General features: G+C 51.2%; 7 protein-coding genes and 1 non-coding gene across 8 annotated transcripts; 6 read left to right on the top strand and 2 right to left on the bottom strand.

Moving 5' to 3' along the window:
- Positions 1-47: 47 nt before the first annotated feature.
- On the bottom strand, positions 48-1,465 carry J4E92_008885 (uncharacterized protein; the record flags this gene model as incomplete). Its single annotated transcript, XM_051500234.1, has 3 exons — positions 48-1,104; positions 1,155-1,328; positions 1,380-1,465. 3 exons carry the CDS (start codon positions 1,463-1,465, stop codon positions 48-50), a joined length of 1,317 nt encoding a protein of 438 aa, XP_051349622.1.
- A 680-nt stretch (positions 1,466-2,145) lies between these two features.
- On the top strand, positions 2,146-2,254 carry J4E92_008884. Its single transcript has one exon. It is a non-coding gene; the product is annotated as a tRNA-Glu (tRNA).
- A 588-nt stretch (positions 2,255-2,842) lies between these two features.
- On the bottom strand, positions 2,843-4,473 carry J4E92_008883 (uncharacterized protein; the record flags this gene model as incomplete). The annotated part of the gene is made up of 2 exons (XM_051500233.1): positions 2,843-4,153; positions 4,198-4,473. 2 exons carry the CDS (start codon positions 4,471-4,473, stop codon positions 2,843-2,845), a joined length of 1,587 nt encoding a protein of 528 aa, XP_051349621.1.
- An 808-nt stretch (positions 4,474-5,281) lies between these two features.
- On the top strand, positions 5,282-6,017 carry J4E92_008882 (uncharacterized protein; the record flags this gene model as incomplete). The annotated part of the gene is made up of 3 exons (XM_051500232.1): positions 5,282-5,345; positions 5,513-5,690; positions 5,738-6,017. The coding sequence occupies 3 exons, from the start codon at positions 5,282-5,284 to the stop codon at positions 6,015-6,017; spliced, it is 522 nt and encodes a 173-aa protein (XP_051349620.1).
- A 1,432-nt stretch (positions 6,018-7,449) lies between these two features.
- Positions 7,450-8,401, top strand: J4E92_008881 (uncharacterized protein; the record flags this gene model as incomplete). Its single annotated transcript, XM_051500231.1, has 2 exons — positions 7,450-7,624; positions 7,671-8,401. The coding sequence occupies 2 exons, from the start codon at positions 7,450-7,452 to the stop codon at positions 8,399-8,401; spliced, it is 906 nt and encodes a 301-aa protein (XP_051349619.1).
- Positions 8,402-8,662: 261 nt separating this feature from the next.
- J4E92_008880 (uncharacterized protein) lies at positions 8,663-9,499 on the top strand (the record flags this gene model as incomplete). The annotated part of the gene is made up of 1 exon (XM_051500230.1): positions 8,663-9,499. One exon carries the CDS (start codon positions 8,663-8,665, stop codon positions 9,497-9,499), a length of 837 nt encoding a protein of 278 aa, XP_051349618.1.
- A 2,480-nt stretch (positions 9,500-11,979) lies between these two features.
- J4E92_008879 (uncharacterized protein) lies at positions 11,980-12,858 on the top strand (the record flags this gene model as incomplete). Its single annotated transcript, XM_051500229.1, has 2 exons — positions 11,980-11,984; positions 12,009-12,858. 2 exons carry the CDS (start codon positions 11,980-11,982, stop codon positions 12,856-12,858), a joined length of 855 nt encoding a protein of 284 aa, XP_051349617.1.
- Positions 12,859-13,245: 387 nt separating this feature from the next.
- On the top strand, positions 13,246-13,993 carry ERV25 (vesicle coat component; the record flags this gene model as incomplete). The annotated part of the gene is made up of 2 exons (XM_051500228.1): positions 13,246-13,455; positions 13,544-13,993. 2 exons carry the CDS (start codon positions 13,246-13,248, stop codon positions 13,991-13,993), a joined length of 660 nt encoding a protein of 219 aa, XP_051349616.1.
- Between the last annotated feature and the right edge of the window lie 617 nt (positions 13,994-14,610).

Here is a 14,610-nt window from a genome sequence, read left to right as displayed (position 1 = left end):
CATTTGGACTTGTACTTTGTCATCGCGGCTCTTTCTCCTACACTCCTCTATGCAACCACATCATTAGCCTCCTTCTCCCTCCTTTGCTCTTCCTTCTTCCCCAGCTTGCCCGAGCTCTTGTGAATACCCTCAATCACCTGCTTAATCTCCTGCAAGAAGCGATCAACCTCCTTCTCCGTACCCACCGTTATCCGCAAGCAGCCCAGACATCCGTGCTCCTTGCCTCTGAACCTTACTACCACGCCCTTCTCTTCCGCCAAGCCCTCATACACCGCCAGCGCTGTCTCGTTCGATGGCTTACCGCCCTGATCCACCGGCGCGTCGAGTATCTGGTAGAGCAGGAAGTTCGACTCCACACCGCCGTGAAGGTTTCCAATACCAGGGATCTTGGGCAGCTCCTCGATCAGCCTGTCGCGCTGCTTGACGATGAGGTCTTTGTGGCTTTGCATGACTTGCAAGTGTTTCGGGCTGAGGGCGGCGCGCGCGATCTGGCTTGTTGGGTTGGGGATGTTGTAGGGCGCCTTCATGTTGTTGAGGATTTGCGCGATCGCTGGGTCGGCGAACGCAGCACCTAATCGAATACCTGCGAGACCAAATGCTTTCGAGAGCGTCTGCATGACTACCAGGTTGGGCCATTCAGCTACCCACTCTGCCAGACTTGTTCCATCTGGCGCGAAGTCGATGTATGCCTCGTCCACCACCACGACACCGTTCCATGGGTGTTCTAGTATCTTTTGCACGTCCTCCTTCTTGAGTAGCTTTCCGGTTGGGTTGCCTGGCGAACACAGGTACGCCAACTTTATGCTCTTGTCCTCATCCATGGCCTTCAGTATCGCGGGAACGTCGAGATCGAAGCTTGGTGTTTGTAGGGGAATCTTGGCCAGCGCGACGTCGTTTACTTGCGCAGAGACACTGTACATGCCGTATGTGGGTGGACATGTCAGGATCTTCTCCTTGCCGGGGACGCAGAAGGCGCGGATGAGGGCATCGATCGCTTCGTCTGAGCCGACACCAACGAAGAGGTTGGCGGGTGTTATGTTCTTTGAGGTGTGAGTGTGGGTATTTCGGAGGTTGCAGAGCAGTTGCTTGAGTTCTTCTTGGTGGCTGTATAAGACCGTCAGCGTGTGCGATGCAAGCGGTCGCGGTGTGCATACGGATCTGGGTATCGGTTCAGGCCAAGCAAATCGACATCAATCGCGGAAGATGAGTCGGAGGTGCCATTGACATTTGCACCAGGCAGCTTGCCCTCGCTATTTAATTGTAGTCCCGGTCCGTATGCATTCTCGTTCGCGTCTAGGAGGATGTTGGTGCCGTCATCTTTGTAGTCGCTACGCGTCGTGAGCTGGGTACCGCGGTAAGAGTCATGGATATTCACCTACTCGCGCGCGCATCGGTACGGCTCCAATGCGAGGATGTTGGATCGCGCGCATTTCTGCAGATCGAATGCCGTATTCTTTGCGACCATTGTGTACGTGGTGGGCGGATGAGAGAGATTGGAAATTGGAATGGAGGACCGCTATGTTCAGTCGAAGTTGGTGTTCGCGGGGAACTTTTTGTTTCGCGGGGCGGGACGCGGCGATGTCGGGAGTCATCACATCATCGGAGAACTATTCTGATTGATCACCAATTCATAGGAGCTAGTTCTCAGCGCAGGTAAATATGTCCATTTTCGGGTGAACTATTTACGTTTGGTGGGCGAGTATGCAGTCGAAGCTGTTAGTCGAATGACATAGTACGTGAACCGTGGTACAAGCTTTCAAGCCAGGAAGTGATCACAAGCTGTTCACATTACGATCAGAATACAATAGAGATGCCTGATGTACTTCAGCAGGATACCAGATATCCTGCGTAATCCGAAAGTGTCTTGAGGACCTCCTCGGCCATGCGTCAACAGTGGCTTCGCAAACAACATACAACGTAGTATGCACCTAGGTCGTCCAATAAAATACATTACAAGTGCTGAAAGTCTAGCCTCGAGTCTTTGTGGGTCTGTAATATATGGGCTTGATTTGATCTAGTTAACCTTGGTCCAACTTTTCCCTGGCCGATTTCTTGACTCGCATCTTTTCAAACTTGGTTCCGAACTACTTCTAATCTCAATTCCATTCATTATATTGTTTGCATTTTGTCTACCTTCCACCAACTTCCGATATGGTCTAGTGGCTAGGATTTGCCGCTCTCATTGCAGAGTAAGCTCGCAGCCTCACAGCAGCGCAGTGCCGGCAAGGCCCGGGTTCGATTCCCGGTGTCGGAAACAATTTCTTTTTGCTGTTCTACACGTTCTGTGCAATGTAGGAATGTATCAGAACCATTTCAATTGAACAGAAATGTGATTCCATGCTTTTTGCCAACTCAACGTACCCAATCACCACCCACACCAACTCAAACCCACCCAAGATTCACCCAGACGTCCAGAGCGCCCTCTTCTTACACCCAGGAACTACTGCTGTGTTGGGGAAGAATGGTGGTTGATTACTGTTGGGTTCAAGACGCGGAAGTGCCGTTGGGCCATACTGAACAGACGACGATAACTCTATCCCAAAGACCACCTTGTGTGCTGCTTGACATCAAGATGCGACTGTCTCACTAAGCCTGAACATTTTGCTCAACTTCCACCAATTAGATAGAAAGTAATTAGCCACTGCTGGGTCGAAGCTCTGGCAAACCTCGTAGGTGAAGCATCCATCCAACACTGCTACCTCACTTGTCTGCCCGCACTGCGCACCCTCTGCAACGAAAGACGCGCACTTCATTCCATATCAGATTCGCATTCAATTTTACATCCATCAGCTTCTCTCACAGCATCAATCAATTCATCAAAGGTATCATAATCTACATCCACTCACGCCAACGCACCCATCGGGTCCCACAGCTCCAGCATCTTCGGCTTCTGCTCGAGCACCTTCTTAACCGTCGAGCTGACAACGCTGGGATCAACGACGGCCTGGTACACAAACTGATCCATCCAAGCATCGCTCATGACAAAGTAGCCCTTGTCGCCTGCACGCTCACTCCACGAGTTCTCCACCCTCCAGCGCACGGGCTTGCCGTCGACGACGTGTACAGCCGTCAACACCATGGCGTGCGTCATCTGGCTCTCACCAGTCTGCAGACGCTCCGCCTTGGACATGCCGAGCTTGATGTTGAAGCCGAGCTCGTACTCGAAGAGATCCGTGTCCATGATTCCCTTGGTGGAATCGGAGTACTTGCCTACGTCTGAGCCGAAGAAGACGGGCATGCCTTTCTTCAGCATGGCAATGCAGGCGTCCTTGATGGTCTTCATGTCGACATTCACATAAGTCACTGGGCGGCCGTTCCAGACGTTGCCGAGTCGCTTTACGCTGAGTAGACGGTTGTAGGGGTTGCGCGGGTCGTTGACAAGCGAGAAGAGCGAGTGCACGTCCGTTCCAGACAGCGCGCGGACGGTCTTGTTGTCGGACAGTTCTTTAGCAAAAGCAGTGGGTCGCGTCTTGACAGTGCAGAAGTTGCCGTCCTTGTCGTAGTACTCCCAGGTGAACGGCTTGGTAGAGCACGGGGGAGGTCCTAGCATCAGTGTCAGGATTAGGTGAATTTCACGCAGCATCTTCTCCTTCTCTCCAGCAATAGTAGCCTTGATCGCGTCTGGCGATGCGTTGCTGGATGCGATAGCACGCAGACGGACGGCATCCTCGCGCAACTTGGTCGTAATCAGACGGTCCATGGTAGATGAGTTGGACGCGTTGAACGAGTCTGGGTAGAGCGAGTGCGGTACAAGACCATACTTCTGCACGAGGTTGGCCACCATATCCCACTGTCCGCCGTCACCGACAGGGCTGGACATCAGCGCCTGCACGATCCGGCTGTCAATCTCCTCACCCTTCGTATCCAGTATGCTTTCGAGGAAGTAGTTTGCCTTCTCAATCTTGTCCCAGTAGAAGAGGTATGCCTGCGACAGCTGGAACTCGGATAGCTTGTACTTCTTCATGATCGCAACGCGGAAGACGTTGGTGGATGCGAAGAGCCAGCATCTTCCGGATGAGGCTTGATTTGTGACGGGCGAGCCCTCGAAGGGAATCTTGATGTTGAACTTCTGGGTGTCTGCGATGACAGCGGATCGGGATGAGAGTACGGCGTTGGCAGAGTTGGAGCTAAGAGCTGCGAGAGCGAGGCGGTTCTACAGAGGTAAGCAGGAGACAGTATAAGAGCTGTGTGTAGTACCTTTGGGTCTTCCATAAGCTCCTTCTCCCACTCTGACACTGACGCGGCAGATACATCTTGTTGGTACTTGACGCCGGGGGTGTATCGAGGTGCTTTGACAGTTAGACTTGGTATACCATTCTCAACGTCATGTAACGTACGAGCCTCTCCGCCAACAACGACAAATCCATCCTTCTCGTTCATGGGTCGTTCATCCTTCATGTGGAGCGCCTGGAGTCGCTCCATCAACTTCTCATTAACAGCAGCATCGGACGGTCGTGACTGATTGTTGCCCATGATGAAGATGGGGACAGAACTTGCGGACTATCGTACAGCTCTCGATCAAGAGATAGCTATGTGTTGTAACCTGGGGAAGCTCTGGCTGCCCATCAAGGTGTCGCTCGTTATCGCGCTTATCGGGCGGGAGCAACGCGTGCATGGGTCTCGTGGCAGCCCCACTCCGATCAGATGGCTGGCGCGGAAAGTGCCCGCCTCCATACCTTCCACATTCGATCGACGTGCATCGAAGCATGATGCTTACACGCAAGACAGGCTGACTTGTGCACAACTCAGCATGCAGATGCACGTTACTCACGACTGTTGATCGGGTGCTGGAGTCTATCGTTGCCTGACTGCCTCAGCCACAACGCTGCGACCACCGCGCTATTACCGCGTACGAGGCTACCAGCATCGCCTAACGGCCCATCTCCACAGACCCTGAAACTCGTGACAGCCGTTTTGCTTCTTCATCAGGGCAGCGAGTGCCATTATATCACACCAATTTGATCACTTTTAACACGCATCCAACACTTCCATCATCAACCACGCATAGAGGCAATGCTGCAACACCGGCCCCAAACGGCGCGGCTGCTAAAAGAGGGAGATGAAGATGTACAGGGCCGAACGCGTGTTTCATCACGGCGCCGCAAGGCGTTCCCCTGAGCGTACGCATCACAGCCCAGTCAACGCGAGTTCCCGAAATATCGGTGTATCTCGCGCTCAGCCCTGCAAACAGAGACTTATATCCTGGTTTCCTCTTTTTGTTGCGCAAACATTGCACCTAGCCACCGACAAGCAACGATAGTCACCAGCGGCACGATTCACCATGGCGCAACGACCGGTATTTTGGCAGAAGCGCGTTCTCGTGCCCTTCTGGGTGGTGCGAATATGTATCATGCTCTTGATCATTGGAGCAGTAGGCATTTCGCTGAGCAATGTGAAAGAATTGGAAGACGTTATCCAACCCTCAGTCTCGTAAATCGCACCATCAACAGCGCAGACACAAAGCTTACAGCCAGTAGATTGCTCATTGTCATTATACTCTTCAGCTGTATAGTGCTCCTCATCGACATTCTCGCCATCCTGCTCTTCCTTCGCGATGCGCTGAAACCCGGCACTTTCCTCACCATGAACTCGTTCCAGACTGCGTTCTGGGGCGTCGCCTTGATCATGGAGTTTGCGGATATTGGCAAGGGCGGTAGCCACGTCGGGCTTGGATTCGGCGTCTTTGTATTGTACGTTCAGAGTTCAGGAGGTCGTTTGCAGTACTAACACATCGCAGCCTCAGCTACTTCGGTCTCTTCATCTACTCGGTCATCGGTTATCGTCGCGCGAAGGCAGAGGCCAAACGAGGCCAGTACGCACCGGCGCACAACCCATTCGGGGGTTCCGTACCTGCTCAGGAATCATCTCCGTATAACAGCGCACCCGAATACCAAAATACCGCATACCACTCGCAGACGCAACCTGCTGAGATGAACAACCAGTATCTTCCGCCATACCAGAGCGGTGCTGCGACCGACTACTACCAGCAGCCGGTGAAGCCTGCTCATATCGTATGAGCGAGAGATGGAGATCTTAAGGATCTGGCGAAGTGCAGAGAAATATAGAGCATTTGGATAAGGCGTTCTGGCAATTAGGAGACATTGATACCACGGGTTCCGGATACTTTCACATGTCGAGATGCCGCATGAACCTTCATGCGCAGCGGTCCGAACGATTCAGTATTGAATAATGGAAGCATAGTTCTTCGAGGAACGGGCCGTTTGATTACATGCGCGGGATGACATCCCATATGGTTAGTGTGAGGAACGGTTCCCTGAAAATCGATCGACGGATATATGAAAGACTATGAACCAAACTACTTGCATATCAAAATCTGTGAATGACACCTTAAGCTCCTCACACGTGCGAAAGACTACCGGACGCTCCTGCCCATTTGAGTGGCTGCAGCCGAGGCGCTAGGGGCGACACCCCCAAAGGCTTGGAAATGTCTCCGTTTCGGAGGTCAACAACCACTCACAGCCCCAAAGCCGATGTTTGCAGCATGTCACGACCATAGTTATTTATGCGAGGAGCACTGCTAGCAAAGAGTTATAGGGCCCTTAGCCTCTTAATTATTCTATTTACTTATTAGTATACTAACTAATTATAATATAGGCTAGAATATAGTATCTTATAGTACTACTTTCTTATATCTTTTATTTTATTAATTCTTTTTTAGTTTTATAAGTCTTAGCAACATAGGTAGCAGCGTATAAAGTAAGTACTATAGTAAGCTTAGGCGTAAATAAAAAGACGCTTAAAGTTAGACTTAGTATACTAAAGTTTAATATACTTATTACTATTATTATAGATATAGTTCTTATAAGTATTATAAATAACATTCTAAGTTCTTAGTAAATAAAGATAATAGTAGAAAAGAAACTTATAACACCTATAAACTCTTAGATAAGTAGTTATAAGTAATTATATCTTTATCTACTAGTAATCTTTTTAAATATCTAGTTTAGTATAGTAGCTAGTATAGTAGTAGTAAAGTAGCTTATAGTAGTATATTTAAAGTAGTATTAGGTAAGATAAAGAAGTTAAAGGTAAATAGTAATTAAGTCTTTTTAAAGATAAGTAAATATAGCTAGGTGTCTAAAGACAAAGTTTACTAAGATATATTCTTACTAATAGGCATCTACCTATGTAACTACTATAATCTAGATAAGACTAAGCCTCGGGCAAATCAGATCGCTGCTACCCGCACGTTGTGACTAGACTGCGGCGTGTGCCATGGCTGTGTTCCTGACCTCTGTTCGCCCGTTCGGCTCGCATAATGCTTGGAACGTTAGCGGTGGATCAAGACTGGGGACTCTGTGGCTGGCTTAAGGATAGGTCGGGAGGAGGGTGTTGTTATAAACGTCAGGTGCGCGCTGTTTACTCGCATAGGTCTCAGGTCGCTCCGTCAAACACATTCGCTTCGTCGTCTTCCATTCGTTATTCAAGATGCGATCCTTCCTACTACTCGCTGCGGCAGTTCCTTTCGCTCAAGCCGTTCGCATCGTTCAGTCAAACGATGACGGCTGGTCAGAGGCAAACCTTCGCACCTTCTTTGACGTCTTGAACTCTGCTGGTCACGAAGTCGTACTGTCTGGTCCCGCTGAGAACCAGTCTGGCAGAGGTTGGTAGTCGAGTCATGGCCATATACACATGCTGACTTATATCAGGATCTTCCGACGCACCCCCGAAAACCGTTGATTCAGACGGTTGCATTCATGCGTCCTGCCCAGGAGGAAGCCCGCCAACCGGCGCGAACGCGACAGACCCTCGCCTAAACTACGTCAACTCTTTCCCGGTCACCTCGATCAAGGAGGGAATCGATGTCACTGCCCCCAAGCTCTGGAACGGCGCAAAGCCTGAACTCGCTCTGACCGGACCGAACGTCGGCAGCAATGTTGCTGTTCAGGTTCCCTTCTCCGGCACAGTCGGCGCCGCTGCATTCGCGGCAAAGACGGCTCAGATCCCAGCCATCGCCTTCTCTGGCGTGACAGGAGATCCTACTGCATGGAACGCACCTACTCCTTTCCACAGCAAGGTCTATGCTGATCTGGCTTTGAACGTTACCACGACCATCATCAACTCTGGAAAGCCATACCTCCCAGCAAACTCCTTCCTGAACGTCAACTTTCCCGCTGTATCCGAGACCAAGTGCAGCGACCCCAGCCAGTTCAAGTACATCTTCACTCGCATCAACACGGGACTTCTGAGTGCTCGCGATGCCGAATGGTGCGGTAGCACGCGCCTGCCGTGGGAGGCGGATGTCATCTTGATCCGAGGAAGCGATTGCTACGTTACCATTAGCCCTGGCGATGCAAACGACAAGACGACTATGAACGATGCTGCGGTTCAGACTGAGATCATCAACAAGCTCAAGCCGATCCTTTCGTGCTTGCCTTAAGCTGGGAATAATTATTGGGATGGCTGAGCATGAAGCTTTTATGATGTACATAATACTGTAGGGGATAATGCCACTTCAGAAATACCCTCCAATCCGTCCTTCATCGTGACGTGACCACCATAACGATCCTAATCATGCAACTGAAGTGAAACACGTGCGGCGGATGAGTCATCGTTAATCTAGGGTGAAGGTAGGCGTAGTCTTACCTCTCAACAGCCAACACAGTCAACCTACAAGATTCTCAACACTAATACCGAAACCATGTCAGACCACAACGACGTCGAGACACCACCAGCACCGCGCACCGATAAACCCTTATCACTCGCAGCGCGCATGAAATCATACGAAGCACAATTCGACCAAATTCTCCCACTCGACAAGCCCATCATCCTTCGTCTGGACGGCCATGGCTTCTCACGCTTTACCTCGCACTTCGCGCGCCCATTCGACGAGCGCATACACACCGCAATGATATCAACCTGCGCCGACCTCCTCCATTTCTTCCCCCGAGCCACAGTCGCATACACGCAATCCGACGAAATCACCCTAGTCTTCCCAGAAGGCGTGCAGAGTTTCAATGAGCGAGTACAAAAGCTATGCAGTCTAAGTGCTAGCTACTGCTCCGTGAGATTCAACAAGCATCTCACTGATGCTCTGAAGGCCATGCCTGAGCCGGAGGTCAAGGGCGATGTGGAAGAAGTGTTGGGAACGGCGCATTTCGATGCGAGGTTCTTTCCTGTGCCTGATGTAGCGGAGGCGCTTAATAACCTTATTTGGCGTTGTCGCAATGATGCTGTGAGGAATTCTGTTTCTGCTTTTGCGAGGACTATGTATTCGACTAAGGAGATGAATGGGAAGAAGACGAAGGAGCTTGTTAGGATGATGCTAGAGGAGAAGGGTGTTAGGTTTGAGGAAGCGGTGCCGAAGTGGGCGATAGAAGGTTGTCTGGTGAAGAGAGAGCGGTATGAACATGAGGGGGTGAATTTGAAGACTGACGAGATTGAGAAAACGTTTCGAACTAGGACGCGGGTGGAGGAGAGGGGTATTCGCGAATTTGGAGATGAGGGGTTGAAGTTGGTGACAAGTAGGTATTGGTAAAGTAACTTCGTGAACTTATTGCTCTTCTGCGCGGCAGCCAGGCTGCGACAATAGCCACAGCGATCAAACGTCACATGCAACCCACTCGTATGTGTGCTTTCCTTAATCCTTTCTTAGTTAATATTGAATCCGCGAAGAATAAAGGTATACAGCTGCGTACAGTTATTACAGTGTGTTTGCGTTGCGATAATATAACGTGTTGCTCAACCGCTCCATTTGGCGTTTCCAGACCAGCGCAATTAAAAATATGAAAAAATAAAATAAAATGAAACAGAAAGATGTGAGTCACACACGCAACTCATACCTGATCTCCTCATGCGTAGAATGCTGCAAAAAAAGGAATTGGGGCCTGACCGGGATTCGACTAGACGCTATTAGTTTGCGTTCGATTTCGAATCTGAATGGGTGAACTTACACCCGGGGCCTCCTGCAGAATAGGCTTATCACGGTCACGTGATTTCCCAAAGCAGGAATCATACCACTAGACCATCAGGCCGATGGATCTCTTGAAGAGATGATTGATGGAGGGTTGTGATTTTGATGCGCTAATATCGCGGGTTTTGTAATAAAGGGGCTGCGCCGAGAATTGGCGCATTAGCGTTCCGAAGCGAGACATGCTGCATCTACCCCACCTTAGTCCACTAATCTCACTATCTTGCCCCTTGGATTTGACCCAAGAATATTCGATATTGCATTTTCATGTTTCCACCGCGACTCGTTTTTGCTCGACACACTTAGGACCCCAAGAAACTTTCCGATGCACTCGATATAGAGCCTCAACACCGCATTCATGATCTGGATGTCTAGAGCCTGCGTTGTCAATTTAGTGATCGCACTTGAGAACAGTCATGGGGTAGCAGCAATATGAAATCATAAGAAAGTGCAACACTGAAGCACAGCATGCGAAAAAGTTTACAATTTCAAGACCAACTGTGCGCCGTAAAAGCATGTACAGTATCATGAGCATCGATTCAGGTTCCGTGGCATTTGATCGGCCTCCTAGGATCCCAAGAGGTTCTCATCCCTCCAAAAAATGGAAATTTGCTCAGACAAAACATCAGAGTGTGTAGAATCACATCGTGGTATTAACCATAAGATAAGCGGCAGAAAGATGGGTGTAACGAGAGAATAGCCATCTCGACTAGAGAAGTTCTTGGAACTGTCACTTGGTCCGCAAACACTAATCTGCCAGAATAGATGCAATGAGTATTTGCACACACGCTGCATGTAATGGATGCAGAAAGCGTTCGTGACTCATAGTTAAAAGCTTTATCACTGCCTAGAAACACTGCAATATTTGATTAAAAGCTTTGCGGATTGCGCAAAAATGGCGCGTTTTGCCTCCAACCATTCATTGTTACACCGTCATACTCATGTATCTAGCAACCCGTAGGTCCAGGTCAAGCTTGCTTAGATAGCAACGGTATGATTTGTGTAGCGCGCTGTGTTGCATTGTGCAAGTACGTGTGCTTCTCAACTGAGTAAGCCCGGTCAACCAAATCACGATGTGATCGCTTCTCGAGCTGTCCAGGCCATTCTATCGTGGAAAATGAATCCTGCAATGCAAGGGACGCTGCGAAAGCCTGACGTGAATCCCATGGCAAAGTGGAGTATTTTCTCCACAGCAACCGCTACCACGGCCGTGCATGCTACGCGGTCAGGCTCTTATCATGGGAAAATGAAAACTTCTCCATCTTAGATAACGCATCAACTACCAACATATCGATGTTCGCTCAGAATGATGTACCTCTGGCGTGTTGGCGACACTATCCGCAACCAATCAACACGACTACCACCCAGCCCTGTGTCTCCACAGCCCCGCATTCCGGATACCGGTTGGGAACAGGCGCGACCCACTCAGACCACGCAGGCCAGCCGTGCCTGCAGGTGCCAACATCGTGAGATTGATGCTCGTACGTCTGGGTGGCAAGCCCAGTAAGCTAATCGTTACTAAATCTTATGCCGTGTTTCCGTCACGCGCCTAGTGTCAAGCTTTTGCCCTGCTCATTCGCAGCGGCGCTCATCTGGGGTCTCAACGAATCGTGCGGCTGGGTCGCCGCGGAAGTCACGATGCTTTGTCGGTCAGCCAAGGTGAAGGAAGGGGAGGTACGCGTATGAGCTGCAATTACATCATGCCTGTGTGACATATACATGTCAGCACAGGAGCGCCCTGGCTTGTCGCTCAACATTGTGTTTCCTCTCGTCTTGTCTTCTTACTTTCAACTATCAGTCTGCGAATACACAACATCAGTCATGGCAGCTTTCCGGTCTTCGAGAATGTTGCTTCGACGTTTCGCGCGCCCAGCGCCACCTGCGTTCCGACTTCAGCCTTGCACGACCCCTCTTCAGCGTCGAGGTCTCGCTTCACACCAAGACGCAACCTATCCTCAAGTTCCATACGAAAAACATGAGACTGTTGGAGAGAAGCGGTTTAGCCAGTTCGACCTCGATGGAAAAGTGTTCGTGGTTACAGGTGCAGCATGCCGTCCTCCTCCCATCTCTAGAGCAGACAATATGCCTTTGTAACCCGTGTTAACGTATCAACAGGTGGAGGCCGTGGATTAGGCCTATGCATGGCCGAAGGGCTCGTAGAGGCTGGTGGCAAGGTGCATTGTCTCGACCGGTTACCAGAGCCCCCTCAAGCATTCCAAGAGGCTCAGGGCCGTCTCAAGAGCAACATCGGTGCAGGTCTGCAGTACCATAGGGTGGACGTTACAGACGAGCAGGCGATGCGAAAGTGCATTGGCGACATTGCCTCGGAACACCAAAGGCTTGACGGCCTCATTGCAGGTACGGAATTCTTCAAATACTTTGGAACTCCAATGCTAACCATCCCTTCTCCAGCTGCCGGCATCCAGCAAGTCACACCCGCGATCGACTTCAAGAAGGAAGACATCGCGAAGATGCTCGACGTAAACTATACCGGCGTGTTCCTAGCAGCCCGAGAATGCGCCCGTCAGATGATGGAATACAAGATCCAAGGCTCGATCTGCCTGGTCGCAAGCATGAGTGGCACCATTGCCAACCGAGGCTTCATCGCGCCCGTTTACAACTCGTCCAAGGCGGCGGTGGTGCAGCTGGCACGGAACCTGGCCATGGAGTGGGGGCGAAAGAATCCAGATGGCTCAGGGGGTATCCGAGTGAACTCATTGAGCCCAGGCCATATCGTCACGCCGATGGTGCAAGCCAACTTCGACAAGGGCGAGGCCTCCCGCGAGGAATGGGAGAACAACAGCATGTTGGGCAGGCTCAGCACTCCTGAGGAGTACAAGGCTGCGGGACTGTTCATGTTGAGCAAGGCCAGCAGCTACATGACTGGGCACGATCTGAAGCTGGATGGCGGTACTACCGCTTGGTAAGAAGCTTGTTGTCGTACTGTAGGATATGTCTTTTGAGCGTTCTCAGCGACGGGTTGGCGTTGATATGGGTTAACGCCGTTGCGAAATAGTCTAGTTTCGATAAGCTTTCTAAAACTGTATCATCAGACTTCTGTCAAGTTAGCGCGAATATGTGGTCGTCTCAACATAGTGAAGCTGGAAGAGTGATGGCGAGACGCTCCTCCCAGTCGCTGCCCATGTGTTCTGCTTCAGGGTCCGCACGCGCCTTCCCCACTCCGCGCTAGCTTACAATCGGACCATCTGTCCTTCCGCGCGGTCTTGCGACAGCTGTACATTTCGCGGAGCCACCAAGAGGGCAACAACTCGAGTCCGCAAGCGCTGCAGCTCTCCACACATCCCCAATCCAGCATGGACCGGTTAGCACGTCTTCTCAGCTGCGTGCTGCTGGCAATCCTCCCCCTCGCCGCGGCCCTGAAATTCGACCTCCACCCCGTCGCACCACACGACTCGGCCAAGTACGAGCGATGCGTTAGGAACTTTGTTGCCAAGGACCAGTTGGTGGTTGTCACGGCGATTCTGGATGGATACCGCGGAGATGGACAGAGAGTGGATATGCATGTACGTTGCAATTCCAGCGCCATGTCAACAAACCTAGCATCATGCGAGCATTATACTGCCTGGAGACGTTACTGACAACGACAAACAGATCCGCGACGCAATGGGCAACGACTACCACCGTCCCAAAGACGTAGTGGGCGAGAACCGCTACGCCTTCACCTCGCACGCCGACTCGGCCTTCGACGTATGCTTCGAGAACATCTTCACCTCGTCCGGCTCGTCCAAGAACATCGCACCCCGCCACGTTGAGCTCGACATTGACATTGGCGCCGACGCCAAGGACTGGAACGCCATCCAAGCCGTCGACAAGCTGAAGCCTGTAGAAGCTGAACTTAGGAGGATCGAGGAGACGGTTGGCGAGATTGTCACCGAGATGGATTACCTGAGGAGTCGCGAGCAGAAGCTGCGTGATACCAATGAGAGCACCAATGAGCGGGTCAAGTGGTTTGCGCTGGGCACTATGGGTATGTTGGTTGGACTTGGGGCTTGGCAGGTTGTATACCTCCGCGCCTACTTCAGGAGCAAGCATCTCATCTAGAGATGCGGAGTGGAGAGGGAGACTTGGAATATGGTCGTTTTGGTTAAGAAAGAGACGTCAGGTACGGACGGGTATGGATACGAGGACGGAGCGTTATGGCCTGCATACTTCACACACGATTGGAGCGGCGTTGGTAGGACATATCCAGATTTCAAAACATCTTTACAATAGTTCAAGACGTCCGATCCCATGCCTCAACCCCTAAATCCCTTTCTCTGGTACTCCCATAAGGCCGCTGGCGTCCTCTCCTTCTCCACAGCCCTGATGTCCACTACCCATCCCACGCCCCTCGCCAACCCCAACAGAACCAGTATGACGATCCATTCCATCCACCCCTCCACCTTCCTCTTCCACCGCCCAACCCACAGCACCTCAGACCACATATGTCTAACCCTCAGATAGACCCCTTCTGGCAACGGCCACCCATACCATTCCGCCCCCAACATATTCCTCAATCCCAGCACCACAGGCCAGTTATCCAACTCCCAGAACACATTCCACAGCTGAAACTCCACCCACCAACGCCCCAACACCCATCGCGCAAAATGCTGAAGCGGAGGCAGCGTCGCCGTAGATGGCGCCTGAATAACCCCATTCAAATTCCAGAAGAACAGCGC

The sequence above is a fragment of the Alternaria infectoria genome, assembly GCF_024043175.1.
Source record: "Alternaria infectoria strain BMP 0036 chromosome Unknown scaffold_19, whole genome shotgun sequence".
In the NCBI taxonomy this organism is placed as follows: Eukaryota; Fungi; Ascomycota; class Dothideomycetes; order Pleosporales; family Pleosporaceae; genus Alternaria; species Alternaria infectoria.
The sequence above is the reverse complement of the archived record's forward strand: the minus strand, read 5'-3'. Positions and strand labels throughout refer to the sequence as shown.